At 39.7% G+C, this 27033-nt stretch overlaps 1 protein-coding gene across 1 annotated transcript; it reads right to left on the reverse strand.

Moving 5' to 3' along the window:
* Nucleotides 1-1477: 1477 nt before the first annotated feature.
* On the reverse strand, nt 1478-27033 carry LOC103513157. Its single transcript, XM_026826435.1, has 6 exons — nt 26705-27033; nt 6201-6314; nt 4926-5066; nt 2467-2617; nt 1825-2031; nt 1478-1653 (listed from the first exon to the last, which is right to left on the reverse strand). The coding sequence occupies exons 1-6, from the start codon at nt 27002-27004 to the stop codon at nt 1478-1480; spliced, it is 1089 nt and encodes a 362-aa protein (XP_026682236.1). The 5' UTR covers nt 27005-27033.

The raw sequence follows: 27033 nt of genomic DNA on the forward strand, positions 1-27033 counted from the left end.
AGAAAGTTATCATTATCAACAATCAACTTGTAAAATGACAAGTCTTATCAAAACGTTTGCCATTACCACAACTGTCTTAAGTCTCACACAATGTGGTTTACCAAACCAACAGCAATTCAGCCATATGACCGAATAACATTTTCACCAACGAAAGAGATAAAGTTTGATTATTGTACTTAATTGGAGACAAGGTATGTGTGGATATTAGTACAAGTAGTCCTTAATTTAGACTGTCAGTTAGCTTGAAACTTGCACGTGCCAATACTTCGGAGCCCAATCCAATCTACTTGATTTATTGACTGCAGGAAAATAATCAAATTATAGGTAGTAGTACTTGTCCAATCAGAACTGTCCAAATCGGACTTTTCAGCAAGTCTCCTTCAAAGTCCCCAAACCTCATGTTTATAAGACATGCTCGTTGAACTTGGTATTATGAAAGGAGCAGTGGCGTAGCCTCCATTTAAGCTGGTGAGGGGTCATCTGGATCCCCCATCGGGCGCATCCCCAGGTGGCTGATCGGGGCACTCCCTGACAGTTTTCAGACCTAATAAGTCTGATACGGACCAAAATCCAGGAATCACCTCAATGGTGGACAAGAACATAACAACGGCCCTAAGTAAGCTGGTGAAACACCGCAGCCCTCTATCTCTACGGTTTCTTTCTCGCCTTCTTTCCCTACTGAAAATAGAATAGTTGTATTTTCCATTCACAATTTCTCCTCTTCTGATGCTCCTTTCCCCTCTTTTCCTATAATTTATTACAGGCCTTATCAAGGAATACACAAAAAGCCCACCCAAAGGCTTAGGTGTAAGGGCAAACACCCCCAAAGGATGGCTGCTACGAATCTAGGCAAAAGAGGGAAATGAGCTTCAGAAGGAGAGAAATTGGGGAAGGAAAATACGGCTATTGTGATGAGTAGGTATTTTATAGGAACCTATGTTTTACATTATAGGTATGGACGTACGGTTTTGAAAATACATACCAATAGGTATGTATTGGATTTTGTATGAATGTATTAAATATACCTATGTATTATGTATTAAATGTATATAACATATGTAGCGGGCATCACTTCTTATTGATAGAAGTCTACAGTACTAAAGGCGACATTTGCGCTACCTAGTGACGTTTTCGTGGCGAAATCTTATAGCCTGACGTCACATTTGCTCTTTTTCATTTGCACAGTGACAAAAATTGAATTTCCGACCATTTAAAGTTACTTTTTGGGCGCGAACGACATGTTTTAACACATAGTTAAACCGCCTAAAAGGAAGTTATTTTTTCGGAGTTTTGACTTCCGATTTGGATTTTTTTCACAATTGAACTTATATTCACAATTTTCACCCAAAGGCATATCCTCTATTGAAAGTTAATCCAGGATAGACCTACTAACCTGTCACTTGCCCATAAAGGAAGTTTATTATTATTATTTTAAGTGTTTCATCGCCGTTTTTATTTCGTAGCAATGAAACAACTGCTACAACATTTTTAGTTGTTTGAAAGCTTTCAAATCAAGTCGGTACTTACGTCTACTGACTCGCACGGATCGACTCAGTCGCAGAGGTCGACTCTTCCGCTTGCTCGGTGTCGGAGTGCGGTACGTCGTGCCACAATTGACCTTATATTCACAATTTTCACCCAAAGGCATATCCTCTATTGAAAGTTAATCCAGGATCGACCTACTAACAAGTCACTTGCCCATAAAGGAAGTTTATTATTATTATTATTTTAAGTGTTTCATCGCCGTTTTTATTTCGTAGCAATGAAACAATTGCTACAACATTTTTAGTTGTTTGAAAGCTTTCAAATCAAGTCGTTACTTACGTCTACTGACTCGCACGGATCGACTCAGTCGCAGAGGTCGACTCTTCCGCTTGCTCGGTGTCGGAGTGCGGTACGTCGTGCTTGACGTATGGTACACGCTAGCCGTGGTGCTCACGACTGATGCGGCGCGGTTGACGCACATCATGCCGTAGACGCGTATCCCCGGTACGGATGCGTACGTGGGCTGATCGTGCGACATCGGGCCCTCTGGAATCAAACATTAGTTGAAACGGAGGCTATTACAAACATCATTAGTTTCACATCACAAATTCACAAACATACGGACTTCTCGCTGCCCTGATACAACCCCCCCCCAAGAGGTCTAATAGAGGGAAAAGAGAAGTCTAACTGTTGAGGTCTACTTTTCTTATCGATTTCGAGACGGATATGAAAAAGCCAGCCGTACCCAGAACAATTCCCGCCCGAGGCAGATATTATCCTAAACAACCTAAACAGAGGCGGAGGACAGGATAGGAGAAAGCCAGCCTTTGAACCTTATCTGTTTAGGATAATATCTGCCCCCCGGCAGGATTCTAACCCGCCCCCTAGCGCTTACAAGGCAGGCGCTGTACCGAAGCTTGTAATTACTAATTACAGTAATTACACTTGCTAAGACAAGATTACGAAAACTCATAGTCTTACCCAATATGCTGGAGTCGGGACACCGACATATGACCAGGTAGTGCGACTTGCCGGTCCGAATGTTCTGAAGGGCGAGCAGCGACCAGTCGCGTGGGGAGCGGCACAGTCGCATATCCAGCACTGGTTCGCACGTTTTCACCAGGGTGAGGACCTGAAACATGAAAGCAGTGGCGTGTCGTCAAATTTTACAAAAAAAAAGACAAGCTATAGAATAGAATATACCTTGTTTATCCTGCCAGAATGAGACTGAAAAGTACCTTTACTCCCGCAGTCTAAACAAGGTCTTATAAATTTCATAGGTGAAGATTGTAAATATTCGGACAGTTTTTGGCTTTCATCAGCAGAGAGGTCATTGACCCTTGGGGTCACCTGGGACAATCTTTACAAGAAGAACTAATAACAGCGAGGCAAGGATCACCAGAAACACCAACACTCCTCATTAATTCGAAGATTTGATCTTTAATACTGATATGTAAATATTCGGACAGTTTTTGGCTTTCATCAGCAGAGAGGTCATTGACCCTTGGGGTCACCTGGGACAATCTTTACAAGAAGAACTAATGACAGCGAGGCAAGGATCACCAGAAACACCAACAATCCTCATTAATTCGAAGATTTGATCTTTAATACTGCTAGAAATCCTGCTGGGGTAAAGTGGACTTGTTAGTTGTTAATCTAAATAAGCGTCATTGCCCTTTGAGATGGCCTGGGAAATTTTTGCAAGATGAATTGATGAGAGCGAGGATCACCAGAAACACCAATATCATTAATCTAATAATCTGATCCTTAATACTGCTAGAAATCCTGCTGGGGTAAAGTGGACTTGTTGATCTCATCTGAATCGCGAACAGTATAAATAAGCGCTATTCTACATCCAATTTGTTGAGATGAGACGAGGTGCTAATTTTCATTCGATTAAACCAATTTCGCTATTAAATTATTTATCTTTCCATTATTGTCTGATGATGATTATTATTGATATTAAGTTTTGATAATGTTTATTATCTTTTGATGCTCATATTGTTTATTCAGTCTTATTCCGCTTTCCGTTACTCTCTGATAATTATTCCGTCGGAACTCGGACCCGCGGACTGTAAGACCAGTACTGGCAACCGTTCTGGCTCACTGATCTTTTACCTCGAGTACGTGCGGTCCATGCTATCGTGAGGACATGCCATGGACATGCTAAGAGTGATTTACGTCCGTGTGACATACTACGAGAAAATGGCCTTGTATTCGTCAGTGTGCTTGTGTTAACGGCATGGCTCTAGCTGAGTGGTGATGGTGTCTAGCTGGGATGATTGATTTGATGATTTGTTTGTTTGACACAGGTTTAAAGCTGTGTCCACACATAGTTGTTGTTGTTGTTGTTGTTGTTGTTGTTGTTGTTGTTGTTGTTGTTGTTGTTGTTGTTGTTGTTGTTGTTGTTGAGAGAGAGGATCACCAGAAACACCAACTATCAATTATCATTAATCTAATAATCTGATCCTTAATACTGCTAGAAATCCTGCCGGGGTAAAGTGGACTTGTTAATCTCATCTGAATCGCGAACAGTATAAATAAGCGCTATTCTACATCCAATTTGTTGAGATGAGACGAGGTGCTAATTTTCATTCGATTAAACCAATTTCGCTATTAAATTATTTATCTTTCCATTATTGTCTGATGATGATTATTATTGATATTAAGTTTTGATAATGTTTATTATCTTTTGATGCTCATATTGTTTATTCAGTCTTATTCCGCTTTCCGTTACTCTCTGATAATTATTCCGTCGGAACTCGGACCCGCGGACTGTAAGACCAGTACTGGCAACCGTTCTGGCTCACTGATCTTTTACCTCGAGTACGTGCGGTCCATGCTATCGTGAAGACATGCCATGGACATGCTAAGAGTGATTTACATCCGTGTGACATACTCCGAGGAAATGGCCTTGTATTGGTCAGTGTGCTTGTGTTAACGGTATGGCTCTAGCTGAGTGGTGATGGTGTCTAGCTGGGATGATTGATTTGATGATTTGTTTGTTTGACAGAGGTTTAAAGCTGTGTCCACTGTCCACACATAGTTGTTGTTGTTGTAGCCATTGCCCAAGTCAAACGGAATCAACTCCTTCTGTAGTTGGTAGTCCCAGAAATTCTGCCACATCAATTGGTTTAAGCCATAGATCCAAAGGTGAGAGTTGTGTGGGCTTTGATGGACAATTGAAGAGGTGGATGGTGTCGTGTGGGCTCTCGGCACACATAGTCGACCCCGTCGACTGAAACCTTACACTGCCTTGACAACATAGATTCACCTCGTCGATCGACCATCTGTGATAAAGGGAATTTTCGGTCCTTTTCGAGTGCGATATTACATCATCCCGAGACAAACTTGAAACCCATAAAATACACTAGACCCTTGCCTAGACTGCCCATGTCGAAGATACCGTGTCCCGAGAATGGCCGGACCGGGGTACTTACCTTGCCCTGAGGATCCGTGGTAAGCTCGGTCGTATGAAAATCGTCAGAGTTGATACTGGCAGAACATGGCTCCCTATATCTCGATGGACAAGCACACAACGGCTGCGTATAGTTAAGCCGCACGTACACAGCGTTGCATACCTGGAAACAGAATGGGAGGCGTTTTATTGTATAAATACTGGTGAAACATGAATTCCAGTTTAAATTGAGTGGAAAAATTGTTTAACCCTGGGATTATGTAATCTGATTGGTTAATTTCAGAAAAAAAAAAAGTCATTCAGATTGCTTATCCAAGAGTTAAACTTGAACCGATTTTAAATTCAATTTGTGGCGCGGACCGCATAGTAAATGTTTGTCACAAATGTATTTCCCATTTCTCACTATAAGTGCTCCTAGAATCTGGATTGAATTTTTCTCGAAACGCCATTTTGTGACAACATCAGTAAACTGGTCCTTTGGCTTACCTGCTGTACGGCGCACTCTGGTAGCAGATAGATGTGTTGGTTGTGAGGGTAATAGTGGTACTTGGTAGGTTTAACGCTGGTCCCCGCCGCACCTCCTGGTGTTCTGGTGTTCTCCTAAAACAAGCCGAAAATGTGCAAAATTAGAACAACACAATTTACTTTAAACAGGGAGTAGGTACACCAGCCTGAATTTCCCTTTGCTATGTAATCTATGTATGCACAATTACAGCACATGCACAGTTGGGATTTGGTTAGTAAGGTCATAATAGGTAGGTCTTGGTTCCTTGTAAACCAAATCATGTGACTGACATGACCGTACGAATCTAACATTACTACATAACTTAAATAATATTATGTAAAAATGTAGTTTATAATAAACATCATAAACATGATATGTGTAATTCTAAACACAGAAATAACAACATTAACAATAATAGTATCTACTTATTTATACCGCTCGAATAGTAGAATATTATTGTAGTCAAATTCTCAAACAATGTTGAGGATAAAAACTGGTGAAACATGGATCCCAGTTTAAGTTTAACTTAAACTGAGTGGAAAAACTGTTTAACCCTGGGATTATGCAATCTGATTGGTTAATTTCAGAAATTAAAAAAAAGTCATTCAGTTTGCTTATCCAAGAGTTAAACTTGAACCGATTTTAAATTCAATTTGTGGCGCGGACCGCATAGTAAATGTTTGTTACAAATGTATTTCCCATTTCTCACTATAGGTGCTCCTAGAATCTGGATTGAATTTTTCTCGAAACGCCATTTTGTGACAACATCAGTAAACTGGTCCTTTGGCTTACCTGCTGTACGGCGCACTCTGGTAGCAGATAGATGTGTTGGTTGTGAGGATAATAGTGGTACTTGGTAGGTTTAACGCTGGTCCCCGCCGCACCTCCTGGTGTTCTGGTGTTCTCCTGGAACAAGCCGAAAATGTGAAAAATTAGAACAACACAATTTACTTTAAACAGGGAGGGAGTAGGTACACCAGCCTGAATTTCCCTTTGCTATGTAATCTATGTATGCACAGTTACAGCACATTCACAGTTGGGATTTGGTTAGTAAGGTCATAATGGGTCTTGGTTCCTTGTAAACCAAATCATGTGACTGACATGACCGTACGAATCTGACATTACTACATAACTTAAATAATATTATGTAAATATGTAGTTCATAATAAACATCATAAACATGATATGTGTAATTCTAAACACAGAAATAACAATATTAACAATAATAGTATCTACTTATTTATACCGCTCGAATAGTAGAATATTATTGTAGTCAAATTCTCAAACAATGTTGAGGATAAAAAGTCTGTCCCTAATTATTTGATAATTCGACCACATAATTGACTTAATAATAAAGTTCTAAAGGTTGAGAAGAATGGAAGACAATGCCTTCTTCTAAGAAAGGGAAGGGATAGCAAACAGGTAGCATAGTGTTTATGACTGTGGCTTGGTAAGTGGGAGGGCACGTGTTCAAATTCCTACCGAGCAAGAAATGTCTATTCCCTAATTATTTGAGAATTTACCACATAATTGACAGTAATAATAAAATTGAAGAGGTTTATTGAAAGACAATACCTTCAAAACCAGAAGCGCTGTACGTTCCAAGCTATCTGGGCTGGCAAGGGGCTTGAGATGAAATGACTTTTACTCTTCACATGGGTTGATGCTGTAGGTAGGGTTGGTTTTTATTTGAAGACCAACATGTTTCGCCCACTGGGCATCATCAGTGTAAATTTGTACAAATAAAGAAAACTGTCCCTACAGACAAATGAAGACATTTAACAATCAGAAACAAACTACATAATTTGGACTGCAAAAGCTCAATCAATCCAGCAGACCCTTTCTCTTGGCAAGGGTTCCAAGCCAGGCTGGACGTTATGTTCCTCATCATCTCATAATTTGGCACATCATTAAGAATTACAAACCACATCAGCATGTTTGTTGTATACAACATTGTAACAGAAAGCCAGCGTACAATTACACATAAATCATTACATATTACACGCTACATGAACATATAGGCCCACATTATGATATAGAGATACGGGGTGTATCAAAAAGTTTAGCATCAGTTGTTTATCAGAGCACTCATGAACATATGTACAGGCCCACATTATGATACATATAGGAATAGTGGGTTCAGTTTCAGTATCAAAAATTCAGTTCTTGTTCATCCGGCACACTTGTTGGAGTTGACTTTAGCTCATAACCATACCTGTCGCTTACCTTTTACCACAGTGCCCGAAGTCACAAAAGTTCTGATGAGGTCGCAGTGACATGGGGCTTAAAAAACCGATTCTACGATCAGCGCAAAATTGGGTTTTTGGAGTTTTGACAGAACGTTAAAAATATAATTTTCAATGTCAGGGAATGTACATAGTATAATCCCCATCCGTGGCACAAACTCCAGCTTTTACGGATTAGTATACCATTTATTGAATATTTGTTTCTATCGAGAGATTTATATCGAATAACAAATGAATAGAAACTTCTTAAATAAAAATAAATAAATAAATAAAGACACCGACCCTGTATAAGCGAGAAGAGATGAAGAAATATGTAGTGTAGAACTGTAGAGTGCTTTACAACTTAAATTTGCAAAAGTTATACCCATCTGGTACACCAGATGGACTCTAAAGAGAAAGCGATTTTATCCGGAACACCCTGTATGGAAAAGAATGTTTGCGGTATTATCTTCTATCTCCACCTATAAGTAATTCATCATTCTGATTTGGAACAATAGGAAACGGTCAGTGGTTGTCATTTTAGTAGAACACTCAAAACAGTCGTACACACGATGCAAAAGTTAGACAACGTTGCGCGTGGTTGGTTCCCGGATGGGTGACTGGCTGACTGGGTAATCGAAATTTCGAACCGGATAAAAGACACTACTACTTAAAGGTGACCAAAAATTTCCAAGAATAATTTAACAAAGAAAATAGACAGTATTGGACATCAGTATTGTGTCTCTCATTGTCCATCTGATGAGAGGCTTACTACGGGATGGGCACGCTACGACTACGACACAGACCATACGCGTCTAATGTAGCAGTTGTTTCATTGCTACGAAATTAAAACGGCGGTGAAACATTCCAAATTACCTACCTAAATTACGCGAAGTCAAATTACCAATGTAGGATTAATTGCAACAGTGTAAATAATAGCTGAATTGCTTGTAATAATAACAACAACATTCCTATTTCTCTTCTTCCTCATTATAATTTGATCAAATAATGAACTTACGGTAAACGGACTAGCTAGACCAGAGACCAGTCCTCAACGGTAACTTCCTAATTTCTCATATTGTCTGAAATAATTTTTCGGTAATTCTTTCGTAAGTAATTTCGGCAGACGAGTTTGAAGTCCAAAGAACCGCGGAGTTCCAACCGTAAAACCGTTGCATTTGAGTAGATAACGATTCCTATTTCTCTTCTTCCTCATTATAATTTGATCAAATAATGAACTTACGGTAAACGGACTAGCTTAGACGAGAGACCAGTCCTCAACGGTAACTTCCTAATTTCTCATATTGTCTGAAATAATTTTTCGGTAATTCTCTTTCGTAAGTAATTTCGGCAGACGAGTTTGAAGTCCAAAGAACCGCGGAGTTCCAACCGTAAAACCGTTGCATTTGAGTAGATAACATTGAAAGTGCATTCCGGAAGTTGTTTCTCATATGTAACAACAGGCCTGAATTCACTGTGGCACTTAACCTCTAAGGCCAGCAACTCACTATAAGGTAGACCTGACAGGTACATCTAATCAGGTCTGCCTGTCAGGTCTACCTGATACCCGATGAGCACAGCCAGCACACACACTATCATTTATAGATCTGACAGTTACGGCTGAAAAGGTCCGCCTGTCAGGTCTACCTGATACCTGATGAGCAGACACACTATCAGGTAGACTTGACAGGCGGACTTAATCAGACTCAATATAAGGTAGACCTGACAGGTACATCTAATCAGGTCCGCCTGTCAGGTCTACCTGATACCCGATGAGCACAGCCAGCACACACACTATCATTTGTAGATCTGACAGGTACGGCTGAAAAGGTCCGCCTGTCAGGTCTACCTGATACCTGATGAGCAGACACACTATCAGGTAGACTTGACAGGCGGACTTAATCAGGTGTACCTGTCAGCTCTGCCTGATAGTGCGTGCCTGGTCTAAGACCAGCCTCAATCATATTCTCAAATAACCCACACCCCCTGTCGTTCTCGAATTGAAGGTCGACTGCGGCCCTTACACTCATAGAAGTTGGAAATCCCTGGCTAAGGCAAACGGTACCTTTGAAACCTAATGCAAACGAGATCCACACAAACCATGAACCTTCTTCTAAGCTAAGCCATGCACACTCCGGGTTTCCCTTGCACATCTACCAGAAGAGACAACGCTATTATGATTTCTACTTCAAATAATGTATATGATTAAAAAAACAACATTGTTCTTGGGCAAAACACGAACACATTTAATGATGAGTCCGAGCGCATCTTAATAATAAAATAATGACAAGATATATCAAAACAACTCCACAACATGGATAATGACGACTTGATTAGAGCTGCCACTGACGAAGATGGAGTAAAAAAAAGCATCTTTGTGGATAAAAACCAAAGTGTTTCACATGGCTTTCTCCAAAATCGGTGAAAACGAAGTTGAAATTCAGCAACAGACCTCGAGGACACGTTCCTAAGCAACACTTTTCCAAAAACTGAGGAAGCTGAAGAACTTTTGGGAAAATTCTAAAAAGAGAAAGATCAAACACTCAATCAGCAATCAGGAGGGCAAACAAAAAGACTTGAATTTCTAAAAACAAATGGTCAAAAATAAAGAACTATACCGAGTTGTATACCCAAGTAATTTTTTAAACACAATATTTCATTAAGCCATATCAACGCATAGATCATACAAAGAAATCTCAAAGTTTTCAAAATCTTTTTCAACAAAAGTGTTGTTTTTTTTTCTGAAAACAGAACCCGCCTCTCAGTGCTTCCTCTATCTTTGAGGTAAATTCGGAAGCAAGCTTCATCAGAATACAACAGAGAAAGTTGAATAACCGACGCGGCGTACACCTTGATCATTTCATTTGATATCAGGCAGTAATAAGAACATAATAATATGAACGATATCTTCATTGCGAATGACAGGCAATATGAGCTCCCTATGAAGGATGCAATTGCTGCATTTCAAACCTGACTCGAGACCAGAGGTATTTCGAGCGTGGTGTCCTTTTGGACTGTTTCTTATTTCGTGTTAGGCTGGGCTGCGGCGGCGCTTCGAACTTTTGACGTTTGCGCGCCTCCCGCACGCCGCACGACCAACTGAGGAAAGTTTTATGCCGTCCACTCACGCTCAGAACGTCTGACACACGTTTAGAGGTATGTGATTGTGTGATATGGCAAAAGCTTCCGGCTAGGTTTTACGTTTTTCCGACCTAGGTTTTAGGGTTTTCGACCTAATCTTAGGGTTTTTGACCTAGGTTTTAGGTCTGTCTCTGAGCGTGAATGGCCAGAGTTTTATGTTCATACATTCACAATACGAAGGCTGGAAGGCTCGTTTTCGGAACGGCTGGCTTTCTCCTATCCTGTCCTCCTTCGCCCTTCGATTTTGGGACGATAAGGCTTTTTTAAAAAATAGGCTCGTTTTCGGAACGGCTGGCTTTCTCCTATCCTGTCCTCCTTCGCCCTTCGATTTTGGGACGATAAGGCTTTTTTAAAAAATAATATTTAACTATGTAGATGACGATTTGACGATGTTGTGTGTAGGTGTATAAAATTTTGAGTAGGAAAGACTACTTCCTACATCAAAAGTATCAAAATGAAAGGCACCTGATGAAAGATTTTTTTTAGAAGACAGATTTCATAGATACACAATACATACACATCGTAACATATCCCAATTCTTAAGCAAAACGGACTTCCTTTTCAAAATAAATTAATTAATAATTAATTCTGACTTCTGAATGAACAAAGTGCACTTTCTAAAATTCTTAAATCTCAAACGTAACCAAGAAGAATGAATGCGTATGAATTAATTATTGGAAATTACCATATGTAAATGTTAATGTAATGGTTGTCTCCTGACACCTTTTACATGTGGATATCAAAGATTTAATTTATTTATTCATACTTGTGTATTCAATAAAATCAATTACGGAAAAAAGGAATGAAATTTTGATACCCAATATACCTAACTACATATAAATGCGGAAAGAGTTGGGGAAAATGGCAAAGTGAAAGAAGAGTGACTCTATTACTGCAGCCTAGGTGTCAAGTGACGGGGATTTTATTTTAGCCATTTTACATGTGGATATCAAAGATTTAATTTATTCATACTTGTGTATTCAGTAAAATCGATTACGGAAAAAAGTAATGAGATTTTGATACCCAATATACCTAACTATAAATGTAGAAAGAGTTGGGGAAAATGGCAAAGTGAAAGAAGAGTGACTCTATTACTGCAGCCTAGGTGTCAAGTGACGGGGATTTTATTTTAGCCATTATTTGACGATAACAATCCACCTTCTCGCATTGATCTTACCCAGCCGTCCCAGCCCAAGTTGCCTGAGTGGGACCGGGAAAAAGCCAAGAGGACGCGATTGCCCAGATGGTCACCCATCCCGACACGAACCACGCGCAACGTTGCTTAACTTCAGTGATCCATCGGGAAGAGTGTATTGAACGTGCTATCGCCGCTAGCTATGGCTAATGCTTAATTTGCTCTAGACATCACCAGTTGTATTTTCCTTTCGGAAACTGAGACAATTTCCCCTTTTTTTAAGGAAAATTATGAAAATTATTTTAACCACTAGGTGACGTGATCGTAGCGCCTGTACTAAACATTGAAAATCCAAGATGGTGCATTCCCGACCATGGAAGATGTATTATTTATTTTTCATTGGACCTGTGTAGCTGTGGTCAGTTTTCTAGTGGTCAGTGGTAAGTTTCCCTAAAGGAAAACCCACCTTTGCTTAGCCGAAGTTGCTGTAAATCACTTTGCATTTTGCTCTCTCGAAACCTTTCCGTCGTCTTGCTCTCCAACTTGGCACACATCCTATACTTTCCAAGTTTCCTAATCGACCAAAATAGATTCAACCTGGGTTCGAAGACCACCAGCAGATCGGCATAGTGTAGTATGTATATGGGTTTATAGCAGGGGTGTTCTTGTGCGGCTCTCTAATCATGATTCACACTTGTTGAAATTCTCACCCGGAGCTGAAGATTAGAATTTCCATTCTGAAGATTGTAGACCAAAATTTTCAAATATGTCGCCTGCGGCGTCGCTCCCCCCGAATCGGCTTTATTGGAATGCGGCTCCCGAAGATAAGGTTAGTGGCCACCCCTGGTTTATGGTTTATAGCTTCCCCTTTCGGAATTCTCACGCCACGTCACTGGAAAGGAGTATCACGTTGAAATTTTCACGTCGGTTATGAATTCTTCATGTTACATTATGGAATCTTCAAGTGCATTAGACTATATTATGGTTTGAGTGCATACTTTTCTCAACTAAGGAAATTTACATGATTGTTACGAATTAGGCAGAAATAGAGACGCTCCCCCATTATGTTATGCTGTGGTGTGAATTACGTTATTATTGGTTACGTTTTCCTGTTGCAAAAGAATCCATGGTTTCCGCAGATTCTTTATCAATTTTACTTTGAAATTAGGCAGAAATAGAGACGCTCCCCCATTATGTTATGCGGTGTGGTGTGAATTACGTTATTATTGGTTACGTTTTCCTGTTGCAAAAGAATCCATGGTTTCCGCAGATTCTTTATCAATTTTACTTTGTAAATCTCCTCTTGGGGGTGTTTGGTGAGGAGTTGATTTGGGTCTTCGGGATAGTCTCAAAACTTTGGTTTCGGTTTGTGTTTTAGGGGCCTTTTTTAATACCAGCAATTTTTGTCGTGGGCTTCATACTATGGAATTGGTGAGGAGTTGGTTTGGGTCTTTGGGATAGTCTCAAAACTTTGGTTTCGGTTTGTGTTTTAGGGGCCTTTTTTAATACCAGCAATTTTTGTCGTGGGCTTCATACTATGGAATCTCAGGGTGATGGCATCTTATTCCACCCACAGAAGCTGTACGTCCAGTGTCCAGTTTCAATATTCAGCTTTCAAGTCTCATCAACTCATCACCCAATGCTACAGTGACGGCGTTTTCTGACATGTAACTCTCCATATGAGCAGGTCTCATGAACCCAATTCTATAGTGACGGCTGTGACAGCCTTTTCCTGACATGGAACTTTCCATGTTTGTGAAATTTTTCACTGATGGCATTGTAGAAGGAACGAAAGGACTGGATGTGCATAATGGGTAATCACATGTGAAATAAGCACAAGAAAGTTATGTGTGATCCGTGGACTTCAAGTATAATCTAATGATTCCAACGTATCTATTTATCTAGCAACAGGATACTTATTATCAGCACTATCATCAAGGCCGGTCAAAGCGGGGTCCTTCCGCCTCCCTTTGCTCCCGGCCCGGGATCTTCAAGGGGGCCCATAACCAGCAGCCGCCTCAAAAACTAATACTTTGCATTTTTCTTTCGGAATTTCCCCTCTTGTAAAGTTCGGTCCCCGTCTTTTGGCGTGATAGTGCCTGTAAGAAACCATGGGAAAATCCAAGAATTTCCACCCATTTCCCGATTTTGAAAATTTGGACCGATTGCAATACTTTCTATACTAGTATAGCTCCGCTGTACTGTAGTAATAGAAAGTAATAGGGATTCTCATTTGAAATTCGTGAGAAATTATCACTTTTATACAAAAAGTGCCACTTCCGGGGTTTGAACCGGGATCGTAGGGGTCTGATGAGGGATATTCAGGTAGGTACATAATTATGTCGTTGTACCCTACTTCCTGAGACGGACTTGACCATAGTCCCATTCAGGTACCCTCAAAAGAGCTAGTGTTATTGTCTGTGGCTTGACAGGGCTGGTTTTGTCTCAGTTTTACGTCCTCCAGCGAGACAAGTGTACAGGTATAAAATTAGAGTATGTCAATTCCCCCTCATAACAAGATATTAATTATGTAAAACCTTGATTTCGAATAGTAATGTTTTGAAGTTCATCTGGTAACCATGGCATCAATTAAATTTGTGACTAGTGAACGCGGTAAAGAACTTTTAATTTATGATAGTTATAAGTATTACAAAAACATAATGCTGAAATGGTAGGTTGTAGGAATATTCAAAAACACCATCTGAAGAAAGATTAGGACGAGAAAACCGAGATAGGTAATTGGTTGGGTTTGTGTTTTGGTTTGTTATTCTTCAATCCAGAGGATGTTTGCGAAGTTTTTGTCTTGTACATATGACAAAAAAGTCATCTGACACGTTTGGCAACACTGTATGTGTTTTGATAAGATTTATAGGTTAGCGTCAGTAGCCACTTTGCCACTTCTCCACACTCACACTCCATATGTACTGCCATATCCTGTATCGTAACCTATTTCTGTCTGTTCTTGAAAATATATAATCGTCTTTTTGTACATAATTATCTCCGTGTCAGTTATTGAAAACTCCTAACTACCCATCAAGGCGACCTCAACAAAACAGTTTTTGTTGATGAACTCATGATCATTAAACCCAACAATATGAATCTTACAAAGTTTGCTGATTACTTGGTTGATGAATACATTGGTGTTTTTGAATTAAAACATGTTTTCCATTTTTTGTTCATCGGGGGAATAATACCTTTTTTTTCTATATCGGGGGAATAGAATCATACCCTTCAGGCTTCAAATTTTGCAATCGGGGGAATCGGTATAAAATTTTGTTATCACCATCGAATTTGCCAAGGGCCCTTTCCTATCTTTAATAATAATAATAATAAACGTGTGAAATTTGCTCCACGTGTTGTCTATTTGCCCACCGCAATATTTTCGAATGGTGTTCTAAACGGTTTCTGCAAAACCAAAGCTTGCATCGGGAACTTTCATTGGGGTTTTTATAAATCGGTTTATAAGTAGTTTTGTGTTACCGCCTCGGCCTCAATTAAGTTGTCTAACTGAGCGAAGAGCTTTAAAACTCGGTTTCCAGCTTGTTTCACGGTTCGTTCGTGTATCTGTTTGGAGCGAAGTGAAATCTTCTCAGTGTTTTCTTATTAATCGAGTCAGTTTGACAGTGCCTTCATAAACAGAACGTTGGATAACACAAGGAGACCAAGGAGTAATATGTTGTTGTTTTTGGGGTCGAGTGGATTGGAACACTTCACATGCCTTCGGGCACACTCCATTTGTCAAGGTCAAGGGGTTTTCCTTGCCTTTGGGATCAATTTAATTTGAAGAAACCATTTACTGATGAAAATTGCCAACGAGGGAATGCCGTTGAATACCGCCTTAATGTTGAGTGCCTTTTCAGCTCAAGAAGACCTGGAATGGGTATTTTAATCAACATTTGATGTAGATATGCCTGTTTTGCAACTCAAAGCCCTCAAAGTCACAAAAATCATCTACTCGAAAGCTCTGAGAATTTACTGAAAATATCATGAAGAAGCTCAAATCCTCTGTCCTGGATCCTGACGGGCGAACAATCAGTCTTGAACAGTGAGCACCTAAGCTTACACTCGTGAGGACGGCAACTAATAGACCGTGAAACCTCGGAAATTCTAAGGCGTCCGATAAACGACCAACAAGCAAACATATCCACAATGAAGAACCTAAACTCCCGAGTCGATCTTAAAGGTTTACACTTTCACAGTGAAAGAAAAATCATTGGTTTTGTGGGAGAGCTCCTGGACAACCCTTACACTTGAAAGAAAGTCATAGAAGAAGAAGAAAAACATTCGGCAAAAAGCTACCGGACTATTCACATTAACCTTAACCCAGGCTGAGTAACTGAGTATGGCCGGGAAAAGTCAGCAGCACGCTATTGCCCAAATGGTCACCCATCCGGATACCAACCCTGCGCAACGTTGCTCAACTTCAATGAAGAATTGCGAACAGGCACATTCAACGTACTATCGCAGCTGATGATATCACTCGTTTGCCATCCGCTCGACAGAAGTTCCAAGAAAAGAAAAGTTGAGTGAGGTTTGACACCAATGAAATCGGAGCGAAAATAAGACGATAATTCATCCGAGGACTTTCATTTTCAGTACTTTCTGTACAATTCCGAATGACAACCACAGGAAATTTGGTTCCCACACTAGGTGCTAGGTGATCACACTATCACAGTACATACAAATAGTGCATATCCACCGTATGAATTTAAATCCAGGTACACAACTTTAAACATGTTCCATAGATTCTACAATGTTATTATTTCATCAAAAAATTTGAAAGTCAATCAAAATTTACTTTCCATCGCCTACTTAGAGGTGCGTTTCTTGAGCCAAATGCATTCAGAATTCTAAATCCTATTGCGGTTTGAACACCGTTTGATGCATCTAATGGAATACAAAACTTGATGCAAATCCGTGAACGAATCATTTAGGATTAGAGATTTCGAGGCCTCTAAATTTAGCTTGTGTTAGTTAATAGTTAATGCATTTAAGAAAAGGTGTACAAAGCTGGCGGCGGTGATGGCGTCAGTATAACACGGCTGTAGTGCCTACTACTAAGTTGACTTTAGAAACAAGGAATTCACAACTTTATTGTTTTTTTTTTTTTTTTTTTTTTTTTGGTCCTTGTTATTCGAAACCGATGTTAAATTGGCAGATCGGGGCATGCTTTTAGGATACACTCGTGTCTTTCTAAATTGTAAGAAACCCGTTTTTCTAAATTGTATATTATTTCTAGTATAAACTCTCAGTGCCGCAGATGTTTCTCCGAGTGAGGAGGCAAATTCTGCAAGTGATAACTGGAGAAAACTCACCATCTGTTTGCCTGCGACTAGATAAAGGTTACCAAAAAGGCAATCGAGTGGCAAATTACTGAAAACACAGAATCTAAATGTGTCATGTGACAGACATGGAAAGTAGTGGCTTTCTACGAAGGTTTTTTCTCACCCCTCCCCTACTTACCACTTACTAAAAATAGTAATAGAACATACCTTGTTTATATTGCTCGAATGAGACTAAAAAGTCCCTTTACCCCCGCAGTATAACAATTCGCTTTTCCTAACTGTTTAAATCTCTGGTGGAGATGCCAAATCTATAACAGTGGAGATGTCAAATTTCCCTCTAGATATAATACGTAATCCAAACAAGGTCTTGTTTATTTTATGGTTTCAATAACATAGTAAGTGATTATTCAACCTGACTTCGCAGACGAAGGCGACCAGCAGATTAGCATGCCCTATATGAGTTTATGGTCTTTTGTAGCTTTCCCGTTTGAAAATCTCACGCCACGCCACTGTAAAACAATTGTTCGTATGATATATCTTTCTCCCATCCATGTATTCCTTTTGTGTACACAGGTACATGTATCATCATCAACATCATCGATTGAAATAAATTGTAGCAGTTTATTTTTTTCTTCAGATAAGCATTTGCCTACAGGAAAAAAAGATAATGGGAAAGATATGATGGCAATTCAGCAAGATATGGCAATAGCCATTGTGAACTAGCATCAAGTATCGAGACATTCGTGACAATCATAAAACTCGTAAAAAGATCAATGAATCAAATCAAACGACTTCAATGAGACTTCCCAATCATATTTCATTTCTGTACAGGGAACATTACTATTCATAAGGGGGTATCAATCAACGTGATATTTTCAGTTACTTTCCGAGTCCCATGGCCAAAAGTTTCCAAGTTCAAGCTAATATTACATCGATATGCGATAGTGGGTTTGAGGACTTTGAGGTCTTATCGTCCCGAAAGCGAAGAGAGAAGGAAGACAGGTTACGAGAAAATCCACAGTTCCGAGAACGAACTTTTTCTCTGACGATAAAGTTCGGTAAATTTTCAAGACTTTTCTCAAAATCGAAGCCGAAATTGGGAGAATGGCTCAGAGGCATATTGTTGGAAATGTTCAGATGAGATATTACTTGTACACCTACGCTGAGCCGTTGTTAAAGTTTTTCTGGCGCACTCTGTATGTACATACGTATAAGTAACTATGTACATATGTATGTAAAAAGGCTAAGAAGTTTAATATGAAATGTCCATCTGACGTTAAACATGTACTCCATATGTCTTGTGCTCGGCTCTGTGGTATTTTACATGACATTCTCCAATGTTTATATTGTGGAGGCGTACTAATGAGAGCTTTCAGATTGACATTCAGAATTTATTTAGTTCTCTATCCTAGTGGACGCACAATATCAGTAATAGCCTTATTAGTGGATGTTGTTTGAACCAGGCAGCCATTATGGCTATTGGTATTTTAATGCTTTCGTCAATGAACTATGTACTAATACTAATGATGTTGGTTATGTGTGGACTTACTCGTCCTACGAACTTGGTCGTCGTTGTGTCATATATTGTGTCATTATCACAGTCATAAGAAAGTCATATATTGTGTCATTATGAAAGTCATAAACGTGAAGTCATATGTTGAATGTTATGAAAGAGATAATATCGCTTGATGGACTGTAGCAAAAGTTACTAAAGGTCTTGCTGACTTTATTTCAAAAGATGCTCCGCCATGGGAAAGAGGAGGAAGATCCGATCTATTCCATGGGAAGATGGGGCTCATTTGTAGTTTCATTTTTAAAATGTCTTTTTAGCCAGTCTAGTTAGCTTGGTTGGTAGTGCGTCTGCCTCGTAAGCGCTAGGCCGCGAGTTTGATTCCCGCCCAGGGCGGATTTTATCCTGAACGGAGAATGTTCGTTCTTGGAACGGCTGTCTTTCTCCTATCCTGTCTCCTTCTCTCTTCGATTTTGAGACAAGACCTTAGCAGTTACAGTTCCCTCCATCAACCTCTTCAATCTGATAGTGAGTGGCTGGCCTGAAACATGTGGTTTCGTCTTTCTCTCGTATAGAATCAAACGTATGACCATCCTAATGGAAATAGGTACCTACAATGATTAGGAAAATCTTGATGGAAATCAAACTATGAACATGTTAGTCCGAAACTAAAGCAGAATTGAAATTCAGATGTTTCGAAATCAATTCAAATAACTCAAGTGTACGAATAAGTTCCGAATACTTGCGGTTTAGGCTGTTCTACATTTTGATCAGTGCAAGTTGTTTCATAAAACGAAAAATAATATTAATTTTCATACGACCATGAAAACAGCTGTTTCAAAACGGTAATTATTTCGATCAGTCAAGAGAATCAACTTTCTTTCGAGATCTGAAGAATTTTTCCACTACCATCGAAACTCATGCTTCCAGATTTCAACCGCAAGGGCAATTCTACCATTATACGTACACGTTTTGTATGGAAACTACTGAATCACTTATAATATAATTTGGGTTTCCAAATGGTCACGGGATTAGTCAAGAATCAAATGAAGATTAACAATAATATTTTCTGTATTCTTGATTCAAACGGTTCTTATAAGCACAGGAAGTACAAAATTTCATTCGGCAACATACTATTTTGTATAACTATTTTCCTATTCAGATTATTTCTGGTAATTTCAATATTGTGTGAACTTGATGAGAAATATGAGAATGCAAAAGAAGAGAACAACAGATATGTCATGTACACCACATATCATTATTCCTTTGCATATCGGTACAGTTTTACGTAATAGCGGGACATAATGACCTGCCTTCAGGATTCAGGAATGGTAGTCAGGGTCGATGGGCCCCTCGTTGCAACAAGTTTTTTACTTTCCTTATCCCATAGGAAGGAAAGTAATGTAATCGGGTGAATTTATTAGAAACAAGTGTAGCAAAGCTGTACATTTATGTTCCTTTCGGAACCGATTCCAATGGCGCGCCATCTTGGATTGTCCCATGGTTTCTTACAGGCACTATCACGCCAAAAGACGGGGACCGAACTTTACAAGAGGGGAAATTCCGAAAGAAAAATGCAAAGTAGTGTGGACACACCTCAAGAGTAAGTATAGTTAAGAATTAAGAAACATTTATAGTTCTCTTAATCGTTGTAATATTTTCCCATAATTTGAATCCTGATATCAAGCGCTAGTTCTCTCAATAATATATTCCCATATTTTGAATCCTGATATCAACCGCTAGTTCTCTCAATAATATATTCCCATATTTTGAATCCTGATATCAACCGCTAGTTCTCTCAATCGTTGTAATATATTCCCATATTTTGAATCCTGATATCAACCGCTAGTTCTTTCGATAATATATTCCCATATTTTGAATCCTTGTGCCATATTTACAACGTTGAGACGCGCATCTAGTTCATCTAGAAATCCTAGCTCTTGTCTAGGGAACAACCATGTGAATAACACAAAACCCAACAAAGATACGTTTATCCTCGATGAAACAGAGTTTCACCCATTGCTCTGAATGTAAATGCATAATCGGAGAACTTGCACACAAGAAAGACACGAGAAATGCTACAAGACGATTAAGAAAAAGTAATTTTAGAATTTGAAAGTAAAAGGATATGTTATAAAAAACATACTTTAGAATCTTTCAGATAAGTAAACAAATATGCTCAAGTTATACAGTGTAGGTTCACAGATATGGTGAGAGAGAGAGAGATACAAAAGAAGAGTTGGAGGAGCTTTTAAAATAATTTTACAGCCTCTAAAAACCAGAACCAGAGAATATTCTCTCAAAAAATGTTTTGACAGAAACCTTCATAAAATGAATTCTGAAATTCCGAAGTATGATTTTTTCCAAATTGGCACCTTTTCTCGTTTTAATGGGTGTGTTCAAAGTTCCACACGTACCGTTAATATTTCAAACAAAATGTCATTCTTTCACCAGTAGAAAAGGTGTTAGAGATGATGAGAAGAAAGCCACGGGATTTAGTTTTGTATTTGTATTGTAATCTTGGCACTACTTTTCTATTTGTTACAAATTCATCATGATTATGTGGTGCCGTTCTTGCATTGTTGTTGAATTGTTGAGCTTTAGAATTTTTAAACTCTTATTTAAATAGACAACAAGTGCAATGATTGTTTGCTACACTTTGTACCACGAACAATGTGGCACACATAAGAACCGTATTGTGTTGCGAGAGAATCTATTTTGGTCGATTAGGAAACTTGGAAAGTATAGGATGTGTGCCAAGTTGGAGAGCAAGACGACGGAAAGGTTTCGAGAGAGCAAATTGCAAAGTGGTTTACAGTATCTTCGGCTAAGCAAAGGTGGGTTTTCCTTTAGGGAAACTTACCACTGACCACTAGAAAACTGACCACAGCTACACAGGTCCAATGAAAAATAAATAATACAAAGATCATGGTCGGGAATGCGCCATCTTGGATTTTCAATGTTTAGTACAGGCGCTACGATCACGTCACCTAGTGGTTAAAATAATTTTCATAATTTTCCTTTAAAAAGGGGAAATTGTCTCAGTTTCCGAAAGGAAAATACAAGTGAACACCAAATGAGTAGTTGGAAAACTCATATGGATGACAACAATCTTATAAACATGAGGTTTGGGGACTTTGAAGGAGACTTGCTGAAAAGTCCGATTTGGACAGTTCTGATTGGACAAGTACTACTACCTGTAATTTGATTATTTTCCTGCAGTCAATAAATCAAGTAGATTGGATTGGACTCCGAAGTATTGGCACGTGCAAGTTTCAAGCTAACTGACAGTCTAAATTAAGGACTACTTGTACTAATATCCACACATACCTTGTCTCCAATTAAGTACAATAATCAAACTTTATCTCTTTCGTTGGTGAAAATGTTATTCGGTCATATGGCTGAATTGCTGTTGGTTTGGTAAACCACATTGTGTGAGACTTAAGACAGTTGTGGTAATGGCAAACGTTTTGATAAGACTTGTCATTTTACAAGTTGATTGTTGATAATGATAACTTTCTTTACGAATGTAGAAATATAATCATTGTGTCCAAATTTGTTAACTTTTCTTATGTATGTAGATCGATTGTTACAGATAGTACGCTCTTTAATGTCTGTGTTAATTATTGTCGTTATTTCGACCCAATTATCAGGGTCGGCATACCACCCGATCTAATAATTGGGCTCATTGAAAATGCCATGACAAATTGGTCTCGACGTTCACCATGTTGTTTGAGGCAACAGATAGGGGCCGAATGACTGGGAAGAGATGACAGACAGGTCAGACAGGCAGTCTGGTCGACACGGGATATATCCCTTATACACCATCGACGTGACTGAGTGATGTTATTTCTCCACATACCTAATGTCCCAGAACTTTAAGTAAGTATAGGTGGTAGAAAATGCCTTGGGCATTACCCTCACCATGTTGGTGTTAGCTCCACATAAAGTCTTAGAACTTTTGATTCTCCAATCCCATTCCCGTGCTTGTCGGATTACATGATGGCAAGTTCAGGTCCAGCATTAAAGTTTCCACACTGCCCTCACGTCACGTGAGCTGAGGTGACGTGATACCAGTGTGTTTCTACCTTTAAGCATTATTCTCACCATGTTGGTCCAAGTTCCACATAATGTCCCAGAACTTTTGACTCCCCAATGCCATTCCCGTGCTTGTCCGATTACATGATGGCAAGTTTCAGGTCCAGCATGAAAGTTTCCACTTCTCGTGACACAGTCAAGTATGCCATTAGCATAGAGCACACATCAAAATCCGCCCCGGATGGGAATCGAACCCGCGGCCTAGCGCTTACAAGGCAGACGCACTACCAACTAAGCTAACTAGGCTGGCAACTTTTTCTCTGACGATAAAGTTCGGTAAATTTTCAAGACTTTTCTCAAAATCGAAGCCGAAATTGGGAGAATGGCTCAGAGGCATATTGTTGGAAATATTCAGATGAGATACTTGTACACCTACGCTGAGCCGTTGTTAAAGTTTTTCTGGCGCACTCTGTATGTACATACGTATAGGTAACTATGTACATATGTATGTAAAATGGCTAAGAAGTTTAATATGAAATGTCCATCTGATGTTAAACATGTACTCCATATGTCTTGTGCTCGGCTCTGTGGTATTTTACATGACATTCTCCAATGTTCATATTGTGGAGGCGTACTAATGAGAGCTTTCAGATTGACATTCACAATTTATTTAGTTCTCTATCCTAGTGGACGCACAATATCAGTAATAGCCTTATTAGTGGATGTCGTTTGGACCAGGCAGCCATTATAGCTATTGGTATTTTAATGCTTTCATCAATGAACTATGTACTAATGATGTTGGTTTTGTGTGGACTTACTCGTCTTATGAACTTGGTCGTCGTTGTGTCATATATTGTGTCATTATCACAGTCTTAAGAAAGTCATATACATATTGTGTCATTATGAAAGTCATAAACGTGAAGTCATATGTTGAATGTTATGAAAGAGATAATATCGCTCGATGGACTGTAGCAAAATGGGGTACAATAGTCCTAAATGCTGAACTCTGCACATAGACAAGACTGTCCGCAGGAGGTCTATCCGGGACCATTTACCCCGACCCCGGCCTCTTCAAGAGGGCCTGGAACCAGCAGTCCTCCCAAAAATAGGAAAATTAAATACGAGTACCTAGTACATATTTTTGTTTGTAAAAAAAAAAAAAAAATGTTGCAAGGAAGGACCCTTTGAAGGAGTTAGCACCGAGCCCGGCTATAAATGGTCGTGGGAGTAAGGCTCGTCGCACATTGGACATCACATAGTCAGCTGAAAAACCAAACGAATGAAAACTGTCAATCATTTTCATATAGGTTTGGTTTTTCAGGTGACTACACGAGTACGCGCTACTATTAAAAGTCGCGCGACGGGCCCAAAGGTGTGTCCAAACATAGTCGACGGTCGTTAATCGATCATCGATCGATATCGATTCACATTAATCGACGACTGTCTTACTAAAGGTCTTGCTGGCTTTATTTCAAAAGATGCTCCCCCATGGGAAAGAGGAGGAAGATCCGATCTATTCTATGGGAAGATGGGGCTCATTTGTAGTTTCATTTTTAAAATGTCTTTTTAGCCAGTCTAGTTAGCTTGGTTGGTAGTGCGTCTGCCTTGTAAGCGCTAGGCCGCGAGTTTGATTCCCGCCCGGGGCGGATTTTATCCTGAACGGAGAATGTTCGTTCTTGGAACGGCTGTCTTTCTCCTATCCTGTCTCCTTCTCTCTTCGATTTCGGGATACAAACTGATGGTGTTACATTGTGTAAAATGCAACATAATCTACCTATTAATACCTACATAGGTACTCTGGTATTAATAATAGTTCTTGTACTGCTCGAATAGGACAAAGAGTCCCTTAGCCCTAGCAGTAAACTAATACCATTATTGTGATCAAATTCTCAAACAATATTGAGATTGAAATTCCACACCTTGGCTGGGATTGAACCTACCCCCTGCTGATTACCAAACTAGCGTCTTGACCACTACATCACCACTAGAATGATGAACCCAGCATTTTGAGCGAAGGTTAAGCCCCCTATGCAGTCGCCCCCAGCAAACCTTTTGTTCGACTCCAAGCCTGCTTTCTGCTCTTCTTCATGATTTTGTGAACCATAAAAAACACTTAATTATGTGTATTTGGTTTTTGTTGAGTGTGGTGTTAGATTTCTAATAGCTTCCGGGAGCACTTCCTTCAGAAGAAAAACCTAGCCACCACCTAGATTTATGCTGGTGTGTAGTGTGTTCTAATAAGAACTGACTAGATGTAGAAAGTGAAGGTTTCACGCAATACTTGTGTCGAACGGAGTGGGTTCGTGGTTTTTGAACCCTATTGAAATCGAAATAAGAGGAACGTAGGAATTTTCGATGGTTTGGTCAGGTTCTTGAACGTTTAGGAGAAACTTAGATTTATGAGAATGGAAATGCCGACATCCTACTGAGCAAAGAGGCTTCTAATAAGTTTCCCAACATACAGAGCTTGGTGGCGCGTTAAATAACGAGATTCTCCATGAGCTTTCATCGGATCCTAAAGTCAATGCCTTGTCGCTGTAGCCAATGTCTGTCGCTGCTCTCGTGAGTTGTTGGTAAGAAGAGCAGCCCATCAGTTGTTGAACATCTTCAAAACGGTGATTCCGCTGTCTTCCTCTAGGTCCATTCCCCATGAGATTTTAAATTAAATAATATTAACTATCTAACTTGCAAAAAAATAGAAATAGAGGGTAGTCACTCACAATCCCACTATCTGATAGACCTTGGACTGCTATCGAAAAGACAGTCGGACCGTGAATGGCCACCCAAAGAGAAAGAAAAACCCATGCATCCTTGAGACTTACCTCTTCAACTTTCCCCGAAGGTTTCTCTTTCCTGCTCGGATAGTAGGTGACGCTGATGGTGTTACATTGTGTAAAATGCAACAATACATAATCTACCTATTAATACCTACATAGGTACTCTATGTATTAAAAATAGTTCTTGTACTGCTCGAATAGGACAAAGAGTCCCTTAGCCCTAGCAGTAGACTACTACCATTATTGTGGTTAAATTCTCAAACAATATTGAGATTGAAATTCCACACCTTGGCTGGGATTGAACCGACACCCTGCTGATTACCAAACTAGCGTATTTTTACTACATCACCACTAGATGAACCCAGCATTTTGAGCGAAGGTTGAGCCCCCTATGCAGTCGCCCCCAGCAAACCTTTTGTTCGACTCCAAGCCTGCTTTCTGCTCTTCTTCATGATTTTGTGAACCATAAAAAACACTTAATTATGTGTATTTGGTTTTTGTTGAGTGTGGTGTTAGATTTCTAATAGCTTCCGGGAGCACTTCCTTCAGAAGAAAAACCTAGCTACCACCTAGATTTATGCTGGTGTGTAGTGTGTTCTAATAAGAAATGACTAGATGTAGAAAGTGAAGGTTTCACGCAATACTTGTGTCGCACGGAGTGAGTTCGTGGTTTTTGAACCCTATTGAAATCGAAATAAGAGGAACGTAGGAATTTTCGACGGTTTGGTCAGGTTCTTGAACGTTTAGGAGAAGCTGAGATTTATGAGAATGGAAATGCCGACATCCTACTGAGCAAAGAGGCTTCTAATAAGTTTCCCAACATACAGAGCTTGGTGGCGCGTTAAATAACGAGATTCTCCATGAGCTTTCATCGGATCCTAAAGTCAATGCCTTGTCGCTGTAGCCAATGTCTGTCGCTGCTCTCGTGAGTTGTTGGTAAGAAGAGCAGCCCATCAGTTGTTGAACATCTTCAAAACGGTGATTCCGCTGTCTTCCTCTAGGTCCATTCCCCATGAGATTTTAAATTAAATAATATTAACTATCTAACTTGCAAAAAAATAGAAATAGAGGGTAGTCACTCACAATCCCACTATCTGATAGACCTTGGACTGCTATCGAAAAGACAGTCGGACCGTGAATGGCCACCCAAAGAGAAAGAAAAACCCATGCATCCTTGAGACTTACCTCTTCAACTTTCCCCGAAGGTTTCTCTTTCCTGCTCGGATAGTAGGTGACGTCATCCGATGTCGTTGAAGACGGCACCATGTTCTCTTCCACCGTATTGTTATCCATCGCAACCGTTGAGTTGTCCAACTCTTCTGCGATCGCTTTGGAAAATCGGCTGTTGAATCGTGCGAGCGCGTTTTCGGCCCGATTCGAATAGCTGGGGTTCCAAGACGATGAGTCTACTGTTCGTATGAGTTGTAGGAGAAGGATTGTCAGGAGTGTGTGTGTTAAAATGATTGAGCTGTGCTTGTTTGCCATTGCCAATTATTTCTGAGTTGAATATCGTC

Source organism: Diaphorina citri, unplaced genomic scaffold (genome assembly GCF_000475195.1).
Source record: "Diaphorina citri unplaced genomic scaffold, Diaci psyllid genome assembly version 1.1 scaffold931, whole genome shotgun sequence".
Lineage (NCBI taxonomy): Eukaryota > Metazoa > Arthropoda > Insecta > Hemiptera > Psyllidae > Diaphorina > Diaphorina citri.